Source organism: Microtus oregoni, unplaced genomic scaffold (genome assembly GCF_018167655.1).
Source record: "Microtus oregoni isolate MIOR12 unplaced genomic scaffold, Mior012 000019F_ref0000042, whole genome shotgun sequence".
In the NCBI taxonomy this organism is placed as follows: domain Eukaryota; kingdom Metazoa; phylum Chordata; class Mammalia; order Rodentia; family Cricetidae; genus Microtus; species Microtus oregoni.
The window spans coordinates 3,304,157-3,327,347 of record NW_024543078.1 but is presented as its reverse complement, the minus strand read 5'-3'; the positions used below and the strand labels follow the sequence as shown (position 1 = coordinate 3,327,347).

The 23,191-nt window shown below is 56.9% G+C and overlaps 1 protein-coding gene across 9 annotated transcripts in view; it reads left to right on the top strand.

Annotated features, from left to right (window-relative positions):
• Window positions 1-22,990, top strand: part of Sbno2 (strawberry notch homolog 2) — a 46,536-nt gene extending 23,546 nt beyond the window's left edge. For 7 of the 9 annotated variants that reach the window (XM_041669362.1, XM_041669361.1, XM_041669370.1 and 4 more), the window contains 28 exons: window positions 7,400-7,561; window positions 10,433-10,516; window positions 10,751-10,847; window positions 11,283-11,437; window positions 11,519-11,652; window positions 11,738-11,828; window positions 11,919-12,062; window positions 12,830-12,947; window positions 13,251-13,356; window positions 13,606-13,759; window positions 16,001-16,177; window positions 16,336-16,433; window positions 17,033-17,112; window positions 17,900-18,091; window positions 18,285-18,454; window positions 18,740-18,871; window positions 19,015-19,150; window positions 19,229-19,341; window positions 19,435-19,506; window positions 19,573-19,681; window positions 19,825-19,899; window positions 19,985-20,128; window positions 21,104-21,198; window positions 21,273-21,365; window positions 21,452-21,583; window positions 21,679-21,755; window positions 21,856-22,046; window positions 22,138-22,990. In XM_041669362.1, coding sequence (XP_041525296.1) covers window positions 7,400-7,561; window positions 10,433-10,516; window positions 10,751-10,847; window positions 11,283-11,437; window positions 11,519-11,652; window positions 11,738-11,828; window positions 11,919-12,062; window positions 12,830-12,947; window positions 13,251-13,356; window positions 13,606-13,759; window positions 16,001-16,177; window positions 16,336-16,433; window positions 17,033-17,112; window positions 17,900-18,091; window positions 18,285-18,454; window positions 18,740-18,871; window positions 19,015-19,150; window positions 19,229-19,341; window positions 19,435-19,506; window positions 19,573-19,681; window positions 19,825-19,899; window positions 19,985-20,128; window positions 21,104-21,198; window positions 21,273-21,365; window positions 21,452-21,583; window positions 21,679-21,755; window positions 21,856-22,046; window positions 22,138-22,586 — 3,780 coding nt within the window. In that variant the 3' untranslated portion in view covers window positions 22,587-22,990. Of the gene's footprint in view, window positions 1-235; window positions 366-4,748; window positions 4,875-7,399; window positions 7,562-10,432; window positions 10,517-10,750; window positions 10,848-11,282; window positions 11,438-11,518; window positions 11,653-11,737; window positions 11,829-11,918; window positions 12,063-12,829; window positions 12,948-13,250; window positions 13,357-13,605; window positions 13,760-16,000; window positions 16,178-16,335; window positions 16,434-17,032; window positions 17,113-17,899; window positions 18,092-18,284; window positions 18,455-18,739; window positions 18,872-19,014; window positions 19,151-19,228; window positions 19,342-19,434; window positions 19,507-19,572; window positions 19,682-19,824; window positions 19,900-19,984; window positions 20,129-21,103; window positions 21,199-21,272; window positions 21,366-21,451; window positions 21,584-21,678; window positions 21,756-21,855; window positions 22,047-22,137 lie in introns of those variants that run through there. The other 2 variants (XM_041669369.1, XM_041669368.1) reach the window with 2 other exon arrangements.
• The last annotated feature ends 201 nt before the right edge of the window (window positions 22,991-23,191 follow it).

Genomic DNA, 23,191 nt, shown 5'->3' with positions numbered 1-23,191 from the left:
GATAGTCACCTCTGATCCCTGCTGTCTTCTGCTCAGGCTCTTTTCCCTCTGCTGAGAGCTGTGGGAGTCCCCCGTCCCGTCCCGTCCCGTCCCCCCCCCCCTGGCCCCGTCACATCACACAGGGGTCAAATCAGGCTCCCACAGTCTTGAGTTCCTGGCAGTACCTCTTGGAGCCTTGCCTTCCTTTTCAGCCAGCCCCAGACCTCCACCACCTGCTTCTACAAGGAAAGGGCCCTGTGAATCCCTGCTCCGCCTTCCATCTCCAGGTGGCTTGGAGCCCCTACCCCATGGGCTCTGATAGTCCTGCTCGGTGACCGGAACAGCTCCACAGACCCTGTGGGGATAGCCTACCCTGGGCTGTGCAGGTGCGTGGGTACTCAACGCCTGGTTTTGTCTCCATTTTTGAGTTGCTGGGTTTTTTGTTTTGTTTTTTCATGTGTGTTTTTTAAGTTGAGACATCACGTGACTCCAAAGCCACCATATCACCCATCCCATGAATGACCACCTCCCCTCTTCAGTCCCTGCACCTAAGAATCCTTTTCCTGTCTTTGGGTTCTTCTGCTCTGGACATTTCCTTTGGTGGAGCCCCACACTGTGGGGCCTTTTGCGTTTGGGTCCCTCCGCACTGTGGCCTATGTCGCTACCTGTCATGGCTGACAGTGCTCCCCATGTCCGTTGTGCACTCACCTGCAGAACTTGTTTATCCATTTGGCCATCGTGGATGAAAGAGTTTCCACGGGGCCTTGTTTCCAGGCACGTGTCCAGGAATGGACATGAGGGCCAGGTGACCGCTGGAGCTGTTAGCGGAAGCTTCTGTTTCTAGGGGTACAGATAGACTGACAGCTCTGGAGGGCAAAGCCTGGGACATTTGGGAGTGAGGGGTGCTAGAGGGAGGGGGGAAGGACCTGCTGTCTAACCCCCTGTCTTTCCTCTGTATTCTCCTCAGGCCTCTCCTGGCCTGTACCCCTAGAATGCCCTAGGGCTCCTCAACATTCCCAGTGCCCATCCAAGCCCTGAATCTCCCTTGAGGCTCCTGGCGTGGGTGCAAAGCCACACAAACCCCGTATTCTTAGCCATGGCCCTGTACAGGTAGGATGGGGTGCTGTGTACACAGGTAGGCCTGCACCCCAGGCCCCCCCCCCACTTCCCTCCAAGATTGTGTACCCGTAATGTGCTCTCAGGCTGGTTGCTGGGAAGCTAGATGAGCTCACGCTCAGGAAGGAGCGGCGCTGCCGCCTCCCACCTCCCGCCCTGCCCCGCGGGCGGCCGCATCACAGCGCATCCCATCGACTGCTCTGCAAATGTTAGTCTCAGGGATCAGAGGTCTGGCCTCTGCCTGCCCGACAGTTTATGGACATTAGGGAAGGAGAGCCAGAGAGGGGTGCTCGCTTACAGGAAGACATGCGGCTACTGCCATGTAGAGGTGGGCTGTGGGTTGTGGGGGGACCCTGCACAGCGAGATCCACAGCACTGTGGCCCAGGCTATGCCCAGAACTTGTAGCCACAGGGCGGGGCTTGTGGAGAGTCAGCAAGTGGGCAGGGCAGGGGAGACTGAGGCCAAAACCATTGAGAATCTGGCTTTCCCTCCTGGGGAGCCTGGTGTGTGAGGCGGGTTTGCACAGTCCCTATCTGGCCACTCCTGCCACAGTCACCAGGTACTCTTAGCCAGTCTCCAGCCCCAGCCTCCTGTGCCACGGCTTCTTTTTGTGTCTGATCCTCCATTTCATAGAGACATCTGTGGTTGGGTAAAAATTCACCATGACCCTATGTATGTTGTATGTATGTAGCCCAGTATTTCTGCTATACTATGTTGTTAGGGTCCAGGCCCAGGAGTGGTTTGTTTGTTTGTTTGTTTTTCAGTTTTATGTGCACATTTGTGTGAGGGTATCAGATTCCCTGGAACTGGAGTTACATACAGACAGTTGTAAACTACCATGTGGGTGCTGGAAATTAAACCTTGGTTTTCTCTGGGTGGTGGTGCACGCCTTTAATCCCAGCACTCGGAAGGTAGAAGCAGGTGGATCTCTGAGTTCGAGGTCAGCCTGGCCTACAGAGTCAGTTCCAGGACAGGCCCCAAAGCTACAGAGAAACCTTGTCTGCAAAAAAAAAAAACAAAACAAACCATAAATAAATAAATAGCCAAAATAAAAAAACCTGGTCCTCCAAAGAGCAGCCAATCTCCCTGAACTCACTGCGTAGCTGAGGCGGACCTTGAACTCCTGATCTTCCGCCTTCAACTTCCCACATCTGATTTCTTTGGTGTCTGGGATGAACCCAGGGCTCTGTGGTACTCTCTCACTCTGCCCCCAAGCCTTGTACCACACCAGATCCTGTATGTTTTGTTTTTTGAGACAAGGTTTCTCTGTGCAGCAGACTTGGCTATCCTGGAACTCACTACATAGACCAGGCTGGAGAGATCCACCAGCCTCTGCCTCCCCAGTGCTGAAGTTAAAGGTGTGCACCACCACTGCCTGTTTTTTGTTGTTGTTGTTTGTTTTGTTTTGTTTTTCCAAGGCAGGGTTTTTCTCAGTCCTGGAATAGCCCTTGTAGCCCAGGCTGGCCTTGACCTCCTGCTAGTCCTCCCTCAGTCTCTTGAGTGCCGGCTCAGCCGATGAACTAGCACAGCTGGGGTGACCTGTGGGCTGCCTGCAGCCATCCACAGAAGCCCTGCTTCTCTGCTCTGAGACCCCTGTGCGAGGCTAGCAACCCTCCTTGCCCTACTCTGTCCTTTTGTGGTGTTGAGAACCAAGGCCGGAGACACAGTGGGGCATTAAGACTAAGGTCAGATGAGGTTCAGGTTGTCCCTGTAAGGAACACTCACCCCCACTGCCTCCATCAAATCCAAAGACCAGCTAGCCTGGGAGTCAGTGCCCTCTGGCCAGCCCTGCCACCCACTAGTGGCCATCATCAGCCCAGACCTCCACATCAGCAATGTCCCATCTTTGGGCTGTGTGTCTAGCTTGGCCCTGTCCATCCCTCCACCCTATTCCCAGCTCTTCCTCCTCCCAGACTGAGAGATTCCTGAGTTCTCTCTCTCCTGGAAGAGCCCTCAAGCCCTTCACCTTTCATGCTTGGGTTGTTTTTGACTTCAGCTTCTTACTTGTTTCTGTTATTCTCAGTCCTCCTGAAATTGCACCCCCCCCCCCCGTTTCTTTTTAGCCCTGGCTGTACTGGAACTAACTCTGTAGCCCAGGCTGACCTTGTACTCAAGATCTACCTGCCTCTGCCTCCTGAGTGCTGGCCAATAGTTCTTTCTAAACTAGAGCTCACACAGCTGTAAAGATTGTCCTTTCAGTGTCCATTCACCAGCATGGGAGGATCAGGAGCTCCAGGTTAGCCTTGGCTGCATAGAGTGCATTTACAGACACAGGCAGCCCTCAACCTCTCTCCAGTTCTAGAACACATGTCTCCTCGGAGGAAAGCGTGTCCCCTGACAGGTTATTCCATCTCGTCCCCAGCCCTTGGAGTCCCACATGGTGTGTGCTCTGTGTCCTCAAGGTTCCTCCAAGCCACGTGTGCTGGGGTCTCTCCTGCTCATGCTGTGTGATATTCCCGGCTATGGACAAAGTGTCCTGTTTCCACCTTCCTAGCGCTGTGATTCTCTGTTAGGTGCTCCTATTTCCCCTGAGGATCTAGAAATGCATGCGTTTGTGGAGTTAACTCCTAGCTAGTGAGTACTTTGCCCTCTAGGAAGCTCCCTGGCTGCTTCCCAGAGTCCTTGGGCTTCAGCTCCCCACTCTCCTCAGCCGGTTCTGTTTTCAGTTTATTGAGATAGGGTCTTTCATTGTAGCCTGGGCTACTCTCCCAATCCTCCTGCCTCATCCTCTCGGGGTGATGACAAGGGTGCTCCATGGTGCCTGGCTTTACTCCGCTAACTGGAATTGACACTTTGCTCAGTGCCTGCACCGGTCTGCAATGCAGTGCAGGGGCTTCTGGGTAGGACTGATGTTGCCAGGGTTGATGAGGGCCAGGAACATGAGTCTGCTCTGTCTGCTGCTTCTGGGGCCTTTGTCCTGGGTGACCAAGGGAGTGGTCCTGACAGGATGGCCAGGGTTCTTGTCCCTGCATGGGACCTGCTTGCTGGGCTTCTCAGCCTTCTTCCCAGGAGCTCTGACCCCTCTTCTAGGGTACCTCATCTTCCAACTGGAGAGGCCACAGTCCCCAGGGGCAGCTGTAAATGACTGTAGCCCTATGGGGGAATCACACCACTGTGACCCCCAGCTCCTTCAGGGACACCAGGAATCTGTGGCCCGGCCTGAGGAAGCTTGAGGATAAGGATGCGGTTTGATCAAGGGCTAGGGAGGCTCCGCTTAGCTTAAGGGAGGAATAGAGGGGTGCCTTGGCCTCATTTCTCCTAGCCCAACTTCTCACGGTGCCCCCCTCCAGCCCCTAATTCCTGTCATCCTTGGGGAGGAGGGTCACAGACAGGGTCTAGTGCTTCAGTAGTTCTGGGGAAACTGAGGCTTTGTCCTCTAACCCCGGTTGAACGCCCCAGGAGAATAGGACCAGACCAGGCGCTGGGCCCGGCAGGGTGCGCCTTTGTTGACAGCCCTTCTGGGCCGGTCCGCCCCCTACAGTAATTCTCTGCACTCTGCCAGTAACTGCCCTGACTTACCAGGCAGGCATCATTTCCTGAAACTCAGCCCAGCCTTAGGGGAAGTCGGGAGCCGGTGACTAACCCTCATGCAAATGGGGCCGGCAGGATCACTGCTGCCTCCAGCCCGACAGAGCTGCTGAGCCTGCGGCCACCGTGGTCATGAGGCTGGTGCTCCCCGGCAGCTCTTCCAGGGGGACACGGCGGCCACTGCTCAGCGCCCCACACCCCGACCATGTCGCAGCTGCGCTTCTGGCTGCAGTTCGCCGCGTTAAACAAGGTAACCAGCCAGGGACCAGCAGGGCCACCCAGAGCCAGCTGTGGCGCCCCTGAGCTCCCACAGGTGGCAGAACCGGGGCAGGACGCCCCCAGCCCTGCCCATGCTGTACTCTCCTTGGCGAGTCACAGTGAACGTGCCAGAGTTTTAGAGCAGTAGCCAGCACGGGGGTGACTGGGGAAGGGAGTCGAGGATGTTCTCAGCCCCTGTAGGATCTTTGTCAACACCTCTTCCTGGACTAGGGCAGAACTCAGTCTCAGCCAGGTCTCGTGGGGTAGGTAGAGCCAGGAGCCCGTCTTTCCTCTGGTCTCCCAGTCCAGAAGGGGTGGAGGGCTTTTTCCGAAGGGGTGTTTCCGACCGAGGGAGGGTCCCTCCTGGGCTTGGAAGCTGTCTGCTGTCTGACCTCTGAGTGGCCTAGGAGGGTCTAGCTAGGGCTTGCTCCTGCCAGTTCCCCTCCCCCTAACAGGCCATCAGATGCTGCAGCCAGTAACCACAGTGGGGACCCTCCTAACCTCCTCATTTGTGCCACCCAATAGAGACCCAGCAGGGAGGGACTACATGGTATAGACTTTAGAGGGGCCTCGCTGGAAACCCCATCCTCAGATCATCCTGCAGGGGAGGCCCAGGACATTTCCAGCGGGTGGGGGAGCTTACCAATGTGGGTCTGTGATTAGTTAATGTCCTGGACCCCTGGAAACCCTGGTCCTAAGGGAGGTCGTGTCAGGTTGTTTGTCCTTCACTGGCTTTGCTGGCGAAGTTTTAGACTGGCGTTGAAGGTGCCAGGTGAGTGCTCTTACACCATGCCAGCACTGGAGGACGGGTCTGAGATCAGCAGGGGGAATGTGAGACTGGCTTAGAAAGTTAGGGTTCCAGGGTGGCGCGGCGCTCCTTAGAGCCCTCACTTTCTGTCCCTGTGTCATGTGCATCACACTGAGCGAGGGGCTTTCTGCTGACACCACAGTGGCCTGCCATGTAGAGTGCCTCAGTTTCCCATCACTTCCTTTCTCCGTCCTGTGATGCCTCAGGACATAAGCCATCCTACCCTCTCAGTCTGCCTCCCTGGGCCAGCCTTAATTGACAGTGTCCCCATCTTGGGTTGAGGCTACTGTGAAAGGGACAGGGTTTGCCTCCTCCAGCCACATCTCCAGAGATCATCCCAGGGAAGCTGAAGATGGGGACAGAACGGGCCCGAGTTGACGTGCTAGGGCTGTGTGTGGGGAGGGTGTTGGGCGCCCTGGTGTGTTCTAGGGAGCCCTGAGACATACAGCCCCAATGCCCGAGGGCTTCTTCTGTCTCCTCTGCCTCCTTCCTTGTTCTCGCCATACTGGAGACCACATGTTTCAGAGCTGTACCGTGCTGCCCCATCTAAACCCAGGGTTTAGACTGGGCGCTGTGCTGGGGACAGGGAGGTGGCACAAGGAGCAGGCTGTGGCTGTCTGTCTGTCCGAGCCTGTTCCCAGCACATGATGGAGAACCAACCGGGTCTCAAGAGCCCACGGTGCATTTTCCTGTCCCTAAATGCAAGCTGCCACCTCTGCAGTGGGGTCACAGGGCCCTGGGAGGTGGGAGCTATGAAGCCCAACCCCATAGCAACCCAAGTTCATGCAGGTTTCTCCAGGAAGACATACCTCCCCTTCCCTGGATAAAACCAGATGGCCCTGGCCTGCCTCAACTAAGGGGCTGGCACTGGCAGCTGTCCCCATACTAATGGAGAAGGTGGGTAGTTGTTACTCAGGACCCACCCTAGGACCAAGACTTCCACCCGGGTGGACAGCCTCATCTCCCTGGCATTCTCTGAGCACACCTCTGTTGCAGACAGTGGCCCAGAGAGCCTGCTGTACACCCTGAGAGTGCTCAATGTCAAGATCCCAGAGTCAGGGTGTGTGAGGGGCTCTGTCTGGTGTGATCCTAATGCCTCAGGGCAGATGTCACCTGCCACCTGCCACAGGGCTCAGGGGTGCAGGGTAGTTCTGCCCAAGCCCCGGCCTTCAGGATCCTCACCCTGGCTGGAGATGTGGGAGGGGCATGGAGACCCCCAACCTGCAGAGTGCTTTCAGGGTCTCTAGGTGGAGATGGTGGCTCACACCTGTCATCTTGGGAGGCTGAGGGAAGATTACTATGAGTTTGAGGCCAGAGCAAACAAACCTAAGCTTATTGGGTTTGATCGTATTCCGTTTAGCTCACTCATGTGAAGTGTGTGTATTTAATGACTTCTAGAACATTTCATCCCATCCCTGTTAGCCATCACTGCACTCGTCCCATCCATTGTCACCACTGGGTTCTCACTGAGGCCATGTCTTCACGGTCGCTCCGTGTTGTGCTGGGGGCCTTCACTGAGGCCATGTCTTCACGGTCGCTCCGTGTTGTGCTGGGGGCCTTCACTGAGGCCATGTCTTCACGGTCGCTCCGTGTTGTGCTGGGGGCCTTCACTGCTGTTCCCGGCTTGCATACTCCACTGGGTGGCAGGCTACATTGTCGCTTGCCTGAGGACCCACACCAGCTACTGCCTCACCCATGCCTTCTCCTAGGACCCCTCATGCCTCGAGGACCTCTCCAATGCCTCCATCTTCTCGTCTTCTGTGGATTCCCTGTCAGACATCCCGGACACGCCTGACTGCATGCATGTTGACAGCCTCAACGAGGTGTCCACCATCTGGGATGGCAGCAGCACCTCAGCCACCCCTGGCAAGGTCAGCAGGGCCACTCTGGTGACATGGGTGGAGCAGGGAGGGCTGTGGCCTGTCCTCCTTGGGCCTGGGTTTTAAGGGGCGCTGTACTCCAGAGGCTGGAGGAACAATCTTCACAGTCTAGAGACCCACTACACATCCAGATTGACCCCGCTGGTGTTAGGAATATTTCCTATGCGAGCTCTCTGACGACGCAAAAATTCCCAATCAAACCAAGCCAAATCAAAACAAGCCAAATTAAAAAATATCCAGGTTTAATGGGAGATCTGCACTCTCGGGTGGCCCCGAGGGGGAAACCAGGAAGCCGCAGGAACGCGACCCCCTGGGAGGAAAAAAGGGGAACCACGTGTTCTTTTGGGGGATCACTTAAGTACCCCGAGGAGTGGGGGTGGGGTCAGGACCTGGCCTGCTGGGATTTGAAGTCCAGACCAGGCCTGGGGGCTGGGACCTACGCTCCCAACCTAACAACTGGGTCTCAGATGTGTGTCTGCTGGAAACAGGTGCAGCCAAGAGAGACACAAAGCTGTCTGAGTTTATTTTTCTTTGGTGTCTGTTAGTTACTGAGCTGGAGTCTCACACAGCCTGGGCTGCTCTCAACTCTGCCAAGGCTAGGCCGGTCGATGGTGGCGCACGCCTTTAATCCCAGCACTCGGGAGGCAGAGGCGGGCGGATCTCTGTGAGTTCGAGACCAGCCTGGTCTACGGAGCTAGTTCCAAAGGCAATTTAGGTTACCAATTCTCACCCCAAGAACTCTACCCTTGGTGGACCCCAGAGGTGTGGATGAAGACAGATGTGACCGCAAGGGGCTGCTTCTGGCCTGGGCGGGTACAGTCAGTGACCCTGCTAAAATTCTGGCAAGGTCCAGGGTGCCTCACAGAGAGCACCTGGCCTCGTGTTCAGGACAAGGAGACAGTTAGCAGACGACTCCCTGACACATGAGACCCCAGACAGTGTCTCCCAGGGCATCATGGCTTCCGGGACTGACCTCTCTTGCTCTACACACTGTGGATGGGTTTCCACATAGACAGGGCTCCAGAACTCAGCAGGTATGTGACTGGGGTGCCCAGGCTGCAGGGTGCAGTGCCCCCAGAGGACACTAATGGCATGTATGGTCATTCCAACTTGGGGAGCCCTTGGCATGGATGGAACCTCACTGAGCTTGACCTGGTCCCTAATTCTAGTGATACAAGGGAACCCCAGTCTAGGCCTTCCTGGGATCTTCCGAATGGAAACCTGTAGACTTTGAGAGTGTAGGTTAGGAATGTTCCCAGGAGTCCCCAGATGGGAGTCCTCATGCAGCTCTGAGGTGAAGGCCAGTTGTGTAGTTGGCAGGGGGCTATCAGGACAGGCTGCCCCTGTGTGCTGCCCCCCCCTGCTGTGAGGAGCTGCTGTGACCATTCCCTTCTGAGATCAAGGCCACAGGGTACTGCCCACCCCGCCCAGGGCCTCAGGCTGCTGTGGACTAAGCCCCTATCTGAAACCTAACACCCTGCACTGCCCCAGCCCAGCAGGCCGGAACATGACTCAGCCTTCCAGGAACCTCCACCAGTCTGTTTGGGTTTTTGTTAATTTAAGAAAGAAAAAAAAAAAAAAAAGAAGTAGAAGGAGGCAGGAGGGCTGAGTGTGGACTTGTAACCTTCCCGAGCTTCCGCTGGCTTTCGACACCCCTGGCTTTGTTCCCAGCAGAGCAGGGGACACGTGACAGTGAGTGTCCCTGCAGTGCCCCAGAGACTCCTGTCCTCCCTCAAGGATGCTGAGGCCAGGGCTGAAGGTCGCCTGCCATCAGGAGCAGGGGCCATCAGGGCCATCACTGAGCAGTCGGTCCCTGCTCGGCCAGTCAGTGCAGAGTGCTCCCCTGGCCTGCCCAAAGCCTGGGGTCCATCCTCCGACCACATGAACCAGGTGTGCTGTTGTCCCTGTAACCTCAGTCCTCAGGAGGATAGGGATTTTAGGGTTTGAGGCCAGCCTGGGCTACATGCCTTTATTTTAAAAAACCAGCCAAACAAAGGGGACTGTGCTGTCATTACGGGCTTTATTCCCAGCATCTAAGTGATGGATCACGGCTGGAACTCCAATTTCAGGGGTGCTGGCACCTTCTGGCCTCCACAGGCCTACATACACACAATGCACTCACACGCATGTATGGAAAGCACCCATACACATAAAATAAATAAGTCTTTAATTCCAGCACCTGGGAGGCAGAGGCAGAGGCAGGCAGATCTCTGTGAGTTCGAGGCCAGCCTGGTCTACAAGAGCTAGTTCCAGGACAGGCTCCAAAGCTACAGAGAGACCCTGTCTGGAAAAACCAATAAATAAATAAATAAATAAGTCTTTAAAATATATCCTTATGTTTAGATTGGGGAATTGAGAATCCGTTTGCAAAGAAAAGCCACATCCCCTATGATGGCTACAGACTCAACTCACTGGCCAGACCACACCATTTGTCTATCTTGACCCTTCGACACTTGTGGCTACGTGTCCTGTCCCAGGTCACTATGATGAGGCTCAGGGCCATCCATCTCTCCTGTAAAGGACTCTGGCTTGTGATATTTGGAGTATGATCACAGTATTGGGGACATTGAGGAGGTCTTGCAGGACCGCTCCTCCTTAGCCACTAGATGGACAGGCCCTCCCAAGGGAGTCTGCACTCTGGGATGTTTGCTTGCCTTTTGTCTGCTTCTCCTTTGCCCAGAGGCTACTGCCTCATGGTCCCCCACATGCCACAGGGACACAATCTGTCCTCAGCCTGTCCTACCAGGATCTGCCCCGTCCCAGGTTGGGGGGGGGGGGGGGTTGGCCCTGAGAATGAGCCTAAGGATACAGGTGCTGGCTTAGGAGGCCATGGCTCACATCCTCCCCTCCTGTCCCCTACAGCTGTTACTGCCTAATGGGCCATTCTCGGCTCTTGAAGATCCAGTGACCCCCCTCTCCAGCACCCCTCTTCTCATCAGCTACCAGGTAAATTGGGGTATCTCCTGGGGATCTAGAGAGAGGCTCTAAAGGCATCTCCAGTGTCCAGGGCAGCCCTGCCCATTTTGCAGTTGGAAATCTGAAGCCCCACTTAGGGGAAAAGGTGGAGCCACCTCCCTCCACAGCACTGTGCGTGGCCCACTCCGTGCAGCATGGCTGTTGCCCTGGGGAAAGCTGGGTCACTGCAAGTTAGGACAGACCCTGAAATGTCACACCCTGCAGTCACACAGCCAGCCTGAGGAGGAGGAGGGAGAAGAGGAAGAGGAGGCAGAAGAACTGGGCCACGCTGAGACCTATGCCGACTACGTACCGTCCAAGTGTAAGTCTGGGCCAGGGACAGGATAGAGATGCTTCCTAGGAAGACAGCTGTGTAAACCCGAGGGCTCATGGCCCCTCCCTGGTCCATAGTGCGGGCGTCAGGACGGAGTCGTGTGTGCACACCTGGTCCATAGTGCGGGCGTCAGGACGGAGTCGTGTGTGCACACCTGGTCCATAGTGCGGGCGTCAGGACGGAGTTGTGTGTGCACACCCGGTCCATAGTGCGGGTGTCAGGACAGAGTCGTGTGTGCAGAGTGCACACCCGATCCATAGTGCGGGCGTCAGGACGGAGTCGTGTGTGCAGAGTGCACACCCGATCCATAGTGCGGGCGTCAGGACAGAGTCGTGTGTGCAGAGTGCACACCTGGCATCCTGCTGGCTACTTCTACCCTATTTATTTATTCTGCGCCAACTCTGCCCTCTGTCCCCTCACCAGCCAAGATTGGGAAACAGCATCCAGATCGTGTAGTGGAGACCAGTACACTGTCCAGTGTTCCTCCCCCAGACATCACCTACACCCTGGCACTACCCACCTCAGACAACGGGACCCTATCTGCTCTACAGCTGGAAGCTATCACCTACGCCTGCCAGGTGCCAGCCCCCTCAACCCCTTCCAGGCTCATGAGGAGGCCACCTGCACCCCAGGCCTGACTCACCTCTGCTCACCCACAGCAACATGAGGTCCTACTGCCCAGTGGGCAGCGCGCTGGGTTCCTGATTGGGGATGGAGCCGGCGTGGGCAAGGGCCGCACAGTGGCTGGCATCATAGTGGAGAATTACCTGCGGGGCCGGAAGAAAGCTTTGTGGTGAGTTCCTGCCTGGCCTGGTGTCCCGGGTGGGTGGGATAACATGAGACAGGCAGCATTGTGTCTGACCAGGTCTCTCCCCCAGGTTCAGTGCCTCCAATGACCTCAAGTATGATGCGGAGCGGGACCTGAGAGACATTGAGGCTCCAGGCATCGCGGTGCACGCATTGAGCAAGGTAGGGAGGTCATGGATGACCTTTACTAAGGAAGAAACTAAAGTAGAGGAGTCCCTGCCCGTATCCCCACATCTGAACCTGTGTCCACAGATCAAGTATGGTGACAACACTACCTCAGAGGGTGTCCTCTTTGCCACCTACTCTGCCCTGATTGGAGAAAGCCAGGCAGGTGGGCAGCATCGCACACGCCTCCGCCAGATCCTGCAGTGGTGCGGCGAGGCCTTTGATGGTGTGGTATCCTGCAGCCAGTGGATGGATGGGCACAGAGAAGGGCAGAGCCAAGGGGCTAGAGCAGCTCAGCCTGGGAGCGGAGAGCAATGGAGGGACCAAGGCAACACTGAGGTCTTGGCACGCACTGACCTGTGGTTGTGAGCTCCCTTTTCAACTAGGCCTGCATCTTCACCTCAGATGCATAGCCCTTTCAGAACTGTTCTGATATCAGGGCTGAGCATAGGGTAGAACCTGCAAACTGTCCTTCCTCCGCACTCATCCTGATCTGGTCCTAGCAAGCCTGTAGGCAACCAGACTCCCTATATATAGTGTTGGAGCCACTGACTAACTGTATGGACAGAGCTTGTGCATGCTGGGGCTCCTCCATGTGGGCAGCCCACAGGACCCAGGACACAGTGTATGCCCGTGGTGAATGCCGCTGGCCCTGCAGGGATGTACCAGGAGTGGTGGCCCTGAGCTTGCTGTGGCAAGAGCCTCTACCCAGTGTGTTCTTTCCTTGGTGCTATGGTTACCGTGTGCTCTGCTAAGCCATGTCCCCTTGGCACTGTTGTTTTTTTAGGCAGGGTTTCCCTCAGCAGGGGCTGCTGTGGCAGGCAGGCACCGCTAGCTAGGCCTGGCTTATGTGGTGCTGAGGATGGAACTCAGCTTCCTGCCTGCTGAGCAAGCAAGCCTCCATAGGCTGTCATTGCCCCACTCCCAGTGCCCTTTAACACCTACCAACAGAACACCTTCCATCCTTCTGGAGCATTCCTTAACCCAGCATATCCCAGATTGTATTTGATGAGTGCCACAAAGCCAAGAATGCCAGTTCCACCAAGATGGGCAAGGCCGTGCTAGACCTGCAAAGCAAGCTGCCCCAGGCCAGAGTGGTGTACGCCAGCGCCACAGGTGGGATGGGGGCAGCAGCTGAGCTGGGTGGGCAAGCTCCTTCACATATGTGGCCTCTGGTACACCTACACAGGAATGGGGCGCCCTGCCAGCTGTGCACAGAACTTCGATCAGTACCTTTTCTGCTTGGTGGCACCTGGAGCAAATATGGAGCTTCCTGTCTCCATGCCTCCTTTTGCCTGACCTTGAGGGTACCCCTGGACACGTTCCCTAGGACTTCAGTTCTCTTCCCTTGGCCTCCCCACTTCCCTGGGGTTATGACACTGTACCTCACTCGGCTCCCTGCTTCCAACCAACCTCTAGGTGCTTCCGAGCCCCGCAACATGATCTACATGAGTCGCCTGGGCATCTGGGGCGAGGGCACACCCTTCCGGACCTTCGAGGAGTTCTTGCACGCCATTGAAAAGAGGTGAGCCCCTGCTCTGCTTGTGGGGATGGCTGTCCCTGCCAGGAATCCTGAGGGCCCTTGATGCACACATGCCATCCTGTCTCTCCCTAGCACCTCCTGTCCTCTCAGAAAGATGAGCCCTTCTCCTAAGTCCTCTGCCAGGCTCCCCTCTGGCCATACAGGTCTGTCCAGGCCCAGCCTTGTGTCTTTCTCATGGCCACAGGGCCTCTGCCATGTGCTGTGTTTTACCCTCTGCTCATCTGTCTGCAGGGGAGTGGGCGCCATGGAGATTGTGGCCATGGACATGAAGGTCAGTGGCATGTACATCGCACGCCAGCTCAGCTTTTCCGGGGTTACGTTCCGCATTGAGGAGATCCCGCTGTCCCCCGCCTTCGAGCAGGTCTATAATCGGGCAGCCCGGCTGGTAAGCTGGGGTAAACAGGGACCTCTGTTCCTCCTCCTAATCTGTGTTGAACAGTCACGCCATCCCATAGATGTTGTTTCTATAGTGGAGCCGGTGCTTTCCAGAGCCCGGGCCTGCACTGCTCTCCCGGGGCTGTCTGGCCTGAGCCTGCACTGCTCTAGCTCTTTAGTTTTATTCGCTTTACTTTTGTTTGTTTTTCGAGACAGGGTTTCTCTGTGTAGCCCTGGTTGTCCTATATCTCTGTAGAGCAGGCTGGCCTCGAACTCATGGAGATCTGCTTATCTCTGCCTCCCAAGTGCTAGGAATAAAGGCGTGCGCCAACACCGCCAGGCTTATTTTCTTTCTTTCTTTCTTTCTTTCTTTCATGATTTTTGTGTGTATTGGCATTTTGCCTGCATGTTTCTGTGAGGGCATCAGCTCTCCTTGAACGGAGTTATAGACAGGTGTGAGCTGCCATGCGGGTGCTGGGAATTGAACCTGGATCCTCTGGAAGAATAGCCAGTGCTCTTAACCACTGAGCCATCTCTCCATCTCCAGCCCCATCACTTTTACTTTTATTTCTGAGACTATCCATTCTCACTATAGCTCAGCTGGATTCAAAGTTCTGGCAATCCTCCTGCCTCAGCCACCTGTGTGTACCAGAATCCCTGACTTTTCATGAGGGATTCACCAGTGTGGTACTGTGGCGCTGGCAGACCTGCCTCCACAGCCTAGGGGATGCTGCACTAGATGATGACGTGGAGCCAGTGACTGTGTCCCGCCTCCATGGGCTCTGTATGGACAGATTCTTGTTCCCACACTGTCTCAGCAACAGGTCCTCAACCTGGACCCTCCTCCCTCTGCTCTCCATGTACTGGTGTGATAGGCGTGTGCCGTCATACCCAGCGTGTCCAGTGTATGCAAGGCTTGACAGCACACTGCTGTCCACCATGCACTCAGGAGGCCTGGGCTACATAGGAAAACCTTGTCTCAAAACATAACAAAACAAAAGGCCAAAATGCATGGTCCTGGCAGAGCCATGCTGAGAATAGCCCTTTGGGAATCAGCGGGCATCTATGGTGCCTGTCCCTGTGGCCTCCAGTGAACATTCTCGATTCTTCAGGCCCAGCACTATCCCCAGAGAACTCCGGAGTGCATCATGAGACAAGTGGGACTCCTAGCAGGGAGTGTGTGGAGACCAGGGACCCTGCTCAGGACCTGGCAGAGATGACTGGACATGGTGCTCATGGTGCCCAGGTGGCCTTGAGCTCCCCTGTCCTGTAGAAACTCTGAAACCTAGGTATGGGGTGCAGGCCTGTCATCCCAGCACTTGGGAGGCAGAGGCAGGAGGATCAGAAATGAAGTCATTGTTGACTGCATATCCAGCTCAAAGCCACCCTAGGATACACGAAACCCTGCCTTCTGCAGCCTTAGGATACACGAAACCCTGCCTCCTGCAGCCCTAGGATACATGAAACCCTGCCTCCTGCAGCCCTAGGATACACAAAACCCTGCCTCCTGCAGCCCTAGGATACACAAAACCCTGCCTCCTGCAGCCCTAGGATACACGAAACCCTGCCTCCTGCAGCCTCCTGCAGCCCTAGGATACACGAAACCCTGCCTCCTGCAGCCTCCTGCAGCCCTAGGATACACGAAACCCTGCCTCCTGCAGCCCTAGGATACATGAAACCCTGCCTCCTGCAGCCCTAGGATACACGAAACCCTGCCTCCTGCAGCCTCCTGCAGCCCTAGGATACATGAAACCTGGCCTCCAGCAGCCCCTGCCCCAAGGAGACTTTTAAGTCAGACATAGTGTTTTAAGTCTCAGTGTTCAGGAGGCTGAAGCAAGGGGATTAGGGCCAGCCTGGGCTACTTGAGATTCTATTTGTTTCTTTGGTTGGTTTTCTAGACAGGGTTTCTCTATGTATCCCTAACTGTTTTGGAACTCACTCTGTAGACCAGGCTGATCTCAAACTCAGAGATCCCCCTGCCTCTGCCTCAGGAGTGCTGCGATTAAAGGTGTGCACCTCTACCTCTGTCAACTATATAAGATTCTTAGTCAAATAACAAAACAGCCTTTGCACAACCTGACAGCTTTGTATATGAGCCTGTGTTTTGAACCTGTTCACCCTGCCCTGGGCCCTGGCTGTGACATTCTCACTGTGCAGTTTTGGTTGCTACCCTTACTGCCCCTCACCCCACCAGCCCCTGGAGTCCCTGCCTAAGGTCAGCTGGCAGGCTTAACAGGCCTTGCTCTTGCAGTGGGCTGAGGCCTTGAGCGTGTTCCAGCAGGCGGCCGACTGGATCGGCCTGGAGTCTCGCAAGTCCCTGTGGGGTCAGTTCTGGTCAGCGCACCAGCGCTTCTTCAAGTACCTGTGCATTGCAGCTAAGGTGCAGCGACTGGTGGAGCTGGCCCAGCAGGAGCTGAGCCAGGACAAGGTGAGTGCCAAGACCAGCCTTGAGGCCATGACCCTGATAGCTGCCACCTCCCCTCATAGTTAGATGGTGGGATGCCCGGAGGCTAGGCAGGACCTCAGGGGGACTTGATAAGATGGGCTAGTTACCCTGGAGCCGGCTCAGACACTCCATCCCTGCAGTGTGTGGTCATCGGTCTGCAGTCCACAGGAGAGGCGCGGACCCGCGAGGTGCTGGATGAGAATGAAGGGCGCCTGGACTGCTTTGTCTCAGCTGCAGAGTGAGTGGCGAAAGTTTTGGGGACACAACAGGCACCAGGGCAGCCTTGGATGGGGGACTCCCTGGTGTGTCACCTTGAATGGCCTATTGCTACCCCTTGACCCTCAGCAACTGTGAAAAGCCAGGAGGGGTAGGACCAGACAGGAATCTTGAGGGTGGCCCTTGGGTCTGGAGGGCACATCACTGCTGGGATCTCAACAGGAGACTTTTGGACATCTGCCCCCACGCAGGTAGTACCTTTTTTTTGAGACAGGGTTTCTCTGTGGTTTTGGAGCCTGTCCTGGATCTAGCTTTTGTAGACCAGGCTGGTCTCGAACTCACAGAGATCCGCCCGCCTCTGCCTCCCGAGTGCTGGGATTAAAGGCGTGCGCCACCACCACCCGGCAGGTAGTACCATTTTAACACAGTATAATGGGCTTCTCAGGTCTGGCCTATTGTGCCCTCACAGGCTGACAGAAGTCACCTCAGTCCACCCTAGGGAAGCTTCCCCCTGCCAATCCCACACAGGGGCCCCAGTCTGGGACCAGTGTATCCCATTGTCACTCCTCTCCCTGAGGCGCATGCTGTGGCGGCTGTGCTGAGCACTCTTCTCCTCTGCAGAGGCGTCTTCCTGTCGCTCATTCAGAAGCACTTCCCTTCCACCCGGAGGAGGCGGGACCGGGGAGGCGGAAAGAGGAAAAGTAAGAGCCTACCAGGTTCCTCCTGGCTTTGTGTGCTCCACTCCCCACCCCATTCTAGTGTCCTGTACCAACCCATCTGAGAGTATGCACATGGTCACCAAAGTTCTGGGACAAGACCCCGGTGGGCTCCAATCTCAGGCCACCCATCCAGCCAGCCCCACTAGCCAAGGCCTTAGGACCCCTGTATCATTGCCCAGCTCCAGCCCCACTCGCTGGCAGATGGGGCAGCCTCTGTGTGCTGCACAGCTGTGCTTCTTGGCTGTGTCCATGCTGATTGTAAGGACGGGACTGTGCCCAGAAACACAGGTCAGAGCACAAGGCCACCTACTTTCCAGTTCACAGATCCTCAAAACCAGACTCAGAGAAGCCAAGTAATTTACCTGCAGACACACAGCCCGGCATGAAGGACAGGACAGTGCAGGGCTCTCCCACTCCTGAGTCCCTAGAACATCCACAGGCCCCTTACCCTCCGGCAGCCTACAGCACTGAGAGGAGGTCCCTGAACTTGTCCCTCGAACAGGCTTTGACAGCCTCTGAGCCTCTCTCACTCTCCAGTGGAATTCAGCCATGAAGCCAGCCAGGGCTGAGGATGGGGCCATGATGTCTCAGTTCACCTTTCCCTCCCATAAGTAGGGCTGGGGTCTTCCTGGAGGGAACACAAGACACGGGAAGAGCACAGGAAGCCTGCCCTGTCCTAGTCAGGCCTTACTAGCGCCCTCGGTGCCTCCTGCCCCCTGCCCTGCACTCCAGCTTTACCCCTGCTTCAGCTTCCCCACCCCTCCTGCAGGGCGGCCCCGGGGGCGCGTCCCCAAGGCTCCCAGACTGGCTCTGGAGGCCTCAGGAGTGATCCGCATTAGCGACGGCAGCAGCACAGAGTCAGATGCTGGCCTGGACAGCGACTTCAATTCATCCCCAGAGTCCCTGCTAGATGACGATGTGGTCATCGTGGAGGCCCCCACGCTCCCCACTGATGACCGAGGTGAGCCTCCATCGTCCAGCCGTGCTCTACACAGCAGACACAACCACACAAGGTCCTTTCCCCAGCACACACCCATGGGGGACGGGGAAAGTGAGACTCAAAGCCTGTCAGACACAGGAGGGTGACTCTGTCCCGCTTGGCCCCACCCCTGCTGCGACCTCACTGACACTGTCGCTCTTCCCTCCCTCTCCAGGTCCCCTGTACCCACTTCAGAGAGACCAGCAGGGGCCTGGTGTCCTGGACCGGGTAGAACGGCTGAAACAAGGCCTGCTGGCCAAGGTGCGCACACTGGGCCGGGAGCTGCCGGTGAACACGTTGGACCAGCTCATCCACCAGCTTGGGGGTCCTGAGTGTGTGGCTGAGGTGAGCCACCGTAGGGACAGGGGTGGAGCCTGACTGCAGAGGGAGGTGAGAGATGGGTCCGCAAACACTCTTTGGGTGGACCTGAGGACACCAGCACACATGTGCCACACAGACACATATACATATATAAAATAATTACTATTTTCTAAAAAGAAAGCAAAGAAAGACAAAGGCAGAAATCCTCATGGGCTGAGGCCACATTGGAAACCAAGTCCCTGCACAGGGTCCCAGCAGGGCTACCACACTGATAGCTGGTGGGAGTCTCCTTTTTCTCTCCTCAACCAGATGACTGGAAGGAAAGGCCGTGTAGTGTCCAGGCCTGACGGGTCGGTGGTCTTTGAGTCCAGAGCAGAACAGGGCCTGTCCATCGACCATGTGAACCTCAGGGAGAAACAGCGCTTTATGAGCGGCGAGAAGGTGGGGCCTGGTGCGGGGCAGCGAGGGGCCCAGGTGCCCTGGGGTGCTCCCAGCACAGCTCTGCAAGGGAGTAACCCTGGGGACCCAGAGCTGAACAGTGAGAAGGCCCCCAACACCCTGTCCCATCGCACCCCCACCCCCAGCTTGTGGCCATCATCTCTGAGGCCTCCAGCTCCGGTGTCTCCCTCCAAGCCGACCGCCGGGTCCAGAACCAGCGACGCCGGGTACACATGACCCTGGAACTGCCTTGGAGCGCAGACCGTGCCATTCAGCAGTTTGGTGAGGCCCCCAGCCCCGGCCCGGGTTGTTCCTTCCCCGAGACCCCCATCCCAGTCACTAGAGCCTCTTTGTCCTCAGGTCGCACCCACAGATCCAACCAGGTCTCAGCGCCCGAGTACGTCTTCCTCATCTCGGAGCTGGCCGGGGAGCGCAGGTTCGCCTCCATTGTGGCCAAGCGGCTGGAGAGCCTGGTGAGCAGATGGGGCAGGGGCGGAGGGCGGACCTGGGGAAGGTCAGGAAATGATGGAGCCTGAATCACAAATGGTCCTGGGTCACTCTGGCAGGGTGCCCTGACCCACGGAGATCGCAGGGCCACCGAGTCCCGAGACCTGAGCAAGTACAACTTCGAGAACAAGGTAAGTAGAGGGTGGCGGCGGGGAGGTCACTCTACCCCGGCCCCACTCACACCGCCTGCCCCACAGTACGGCACCCGTGCTCTCAGCCGCGTCCTCACCACCATCCTGGGCCAGACGGACAGCAGGGTGCCCCTGCCCCAGGGCTACCCGGGAGGGGATGCCGCCTTCTTTCGTGGTGAGCCTTTCTGGGAGGCATGCGGACTACAGCGGGGCTGGTTCCATCGGGATTTGGGGACTGGGTGCATGGGCGGGCTTCTAGGGAAAGGACTTGGCAGGGTCCCCCGGGATCCAAGACCAGCGGCTGGTTTACCCTCGCAGACATGAAGCAGGGCCTGCTCTCTGTGGGCATCGGTGGCCGTGAGTCGCGCACTGGCTGCTTGGATGTGGAGAAGGGTGAGTCCCGGGAATACTGGAAGGTGATGGTGCAAGGGCCACTGGGAGGGCCCGAAGGCGCCCTGAGACTCAGCTCTGCCCGCAGACTGCTCCATTACCAAGTTCCTGAACCGCATCCTGGGGCTGGAGGTGCACAAGCAGAATGCTCTGTTCCAGTATTTCTCTGACACTTTTGACCACCTCATCGAGATAGACAAGAAGGAGGGCAGATACGACATGGGCATTCTGGGTAAGCTTCCGGCTAGGGCTGGAGTTCAGGCGCTGGGAGCCCCTCATGGGATCCAGGGCCAATACATTGTATATTTGAAGTCTACCGTTGAGAAGCTACAGACGAGGACCAGAGATTGGTCCAAGCTGCTGTCATTGTTAAGTGTGATCACCTGGGAAGCTCATGCTAGAGACCCACACAGTGCAGCTACAGCACAAGGAATCTCAACACATTCCAAAAGATTATGTTTTTTGTGTCGGCTGCATTAAGAGCCAGCCTGGGCTACATGCCAGCTGTGTGTTGTGCTCACTGGACAGAGCCCCTGTTGCTACTCCACCTGCCAACCCAGGGCTGGTAAAGGCAGTTCCTCCAACCGCACAGTGACCTCAAGGCCAGCCTGAGCTACTGAGACCTGTCTCAGTGTAAACAAATAGGGAGACTGGAGAGGTAGTTCAACGGCCTGCTCGCCTTCCCCACCCCACCCCACTGCTGTAACTCCAGCTCCAGGGGATCTGATGCGTTCTCTGGTCTCCCTGGGCATGCACACACGTGCAGATAAATGCCCAGACACAGAGATAAAACTTTTTTAAAAAAGACAGCTATCGGGACTGGAGAGATGGCTCAGAGGTTAAGAGCATTGTCTGCTCTTCCAAAGGTCCTGAGTTCAATTCCCAGCAACCACATGGTGGCTCACAACCATCTGTAATGGGGTCTGGTGCCCTCTTCTGGCCTGCAGGCATACACACAGACAGAATATCATATAATAAATAAATATTTTTTAAAAAAAGACAGCTCTCCTTGGCAACAGACACAGTCCCTCTTTGCAGCTGTGCACAACAATACACCAGAGACCCTAGACTAGAGGGTTCCCTGACACCCACAAGACATCTGGTTTCCAGGCTTTTGGTCCCTCTGCGCATTCACGGGGTCACCTCTGTGGTATATCAGAGAATCGGTTGTCTTGTCCTGGCCGCTGACCACCTATCCTCTCCTCAGACCTGGCCCCTGGCATCAATGAGATTCATGAAGAAAGCCAGCAGGTGTTCCTGGCACCTGGGCACCCACAGGATGGGCAGGTGGTCTTCTATAAGGTGAGCAGGAAGCCACCCAGCCCCCGCCATGGCTACAGCCCCCGAACCTGCTAATACCCTGTTCGCCACTGCAGATCAGTGTGGACCGCGGCATGAAGTGGGAAGAGGCGCTCACCAGGTCTCTGGAGCTGAAAGGTCCCTATGACGGTTTCTACCTCTCCTACAAGGTGAGTGGACCCACTCCTGGTAGGTGCCCTGTCAGCCACCTACCCAGAGACCCTGGTGGGCAACTGTGGTGACTCTTGGGCCCTAGGTACGAGGCAGCAAGATGAGCTGCCTCCTGGCGGAACAGAACCGCGGTGACTATTTCACCGTCTACAAGCCGAACATCGGCCGACAGAGCCAGCTGGAGACCCTGGACAGCCTGTGCCGCAGGTTCCACCGGGTATGGAAGGACCACCCTACCCTCCCATGGCAGCTGAGAATGTGTGGGGAAGCCCCTGAGTCTGTTTCCCTGCTGACTTGGGCCTGCATCCCCAGGTCACCGCGGAGGAGGCCCGGGAGCCCTGGGAGAGCACCTATGCCCTGTCGCTGGAGCACTGCAGCCACACCACCTGGTGAGGCCTGGCGGGAGGCGGGGCCGGGCGCCCAGTGTCCCAGGGCCTTGTGGGCTGGGAAAGCGCACGCTGCGAGCTGACCGGTGATCCCCTGGTACAGGAACCAGCGCTGCCGACTGGCACAGGAGGGCAAGGGCTGCGCCCAGGGCCTGCGCCTCCGCCACCACTACATGCTGTGTGGGGCGCTGCTGCGCGTGTGGGGCCGCATCGCTGCCGTCATGGCGGACGTCAGCAGCAGCAGCTACCTACAGATCGTGCGCCTCAAGACCAAGGACAAGAAGAAGCAAGTGGGTAAGTGGGGCGGCGGGCACGGGATCCCCAGAGAAAGGATTGCCAGGTATCGTCCCCAGGCAGACATGACCGCGTGTCCTCCCTACTTCAGGCATCAAGATCCCCGAGGGTTGTGTTCCGCGCATACTGCAGGAGCTGCGTCTGATGGATGCCGAGGTGAAGCGCCGCAGCACCCATGGGCTGGCCACGCGTCCACCCACTCCACGCGCCATCGCGCTTCCCTGCGGTCCTGGTGAGGTGCTGGATTTGACCTACAGTCCCCCGGCCGAGGCTTTCCCGCCACCTCCACGCTTTGCCTTCCCTTCGCTTCCTCCTCCCGACCCCAGTTCTCTGATGCTGGGTGCAAGAGACCCTGCAACCAACCCCGCAGAGCTGACACACCAGGGCTGCGACATCAATTTCAGGGAAGTGTTGGAGGACATGCTCCGCTCTCTGCGCGCAGGGCCCACCGAGACCCCTGCGCCTCTGGTGGGCATGGGTGGTGGGGGTACAGAGAGGCAGAGCGTCATCCACTTCAGCCCACCCTTCCCGAACTCCTAGGCGGCCACCATGGCCCCTGGATTACAACTGTCCTGGGCAGCAAGGCCCACACCGGCTCCTCTGCGAGCAAAGAGGTTCCCACGACTACTGAGGGCACCTGGCCGCAGTGCCTTACCCGCCAGCTGGGTGCGGAGCCTCTCCTGCACTGCTCTATGCGCCCAGCCTGGAGACCGTGGGGCTTGGTGGTCCCAGAGAGCTGGTAACTCAGGAAATCCGGTGCTGAGGCCCCGCCGTCTATGGGGACTCCACGGGGCAGACCCCGTTAATATATGCAATCCCCTCCTCCCTAAATTATTGTTACCCGCCACTTCCCAGCTCCGGAATCTGTGGGCAGCTAGCGGGCCCTGGTTTCTATGTATTTATAATTAACTCTGGTGTATATATGTAAAGATCTTTTTTAAAAATATATGCGCCTTTTGCCTACTTCCCAGTGTGCTGTGGCCTGCAGGTCAGTGGAAAGGGGGGACTCGAGGGTCACAGAGCAGCCGCGCCCCTCCCCCCTTGAGAGTAGACACAGATGACAGCTTAGTCAGCAAACCTATCCTCTTGTTGGCTGGGGGACCAGCTGGAGATGGAATTCACCCCGTGGCAGCTGCAGTCAGGGC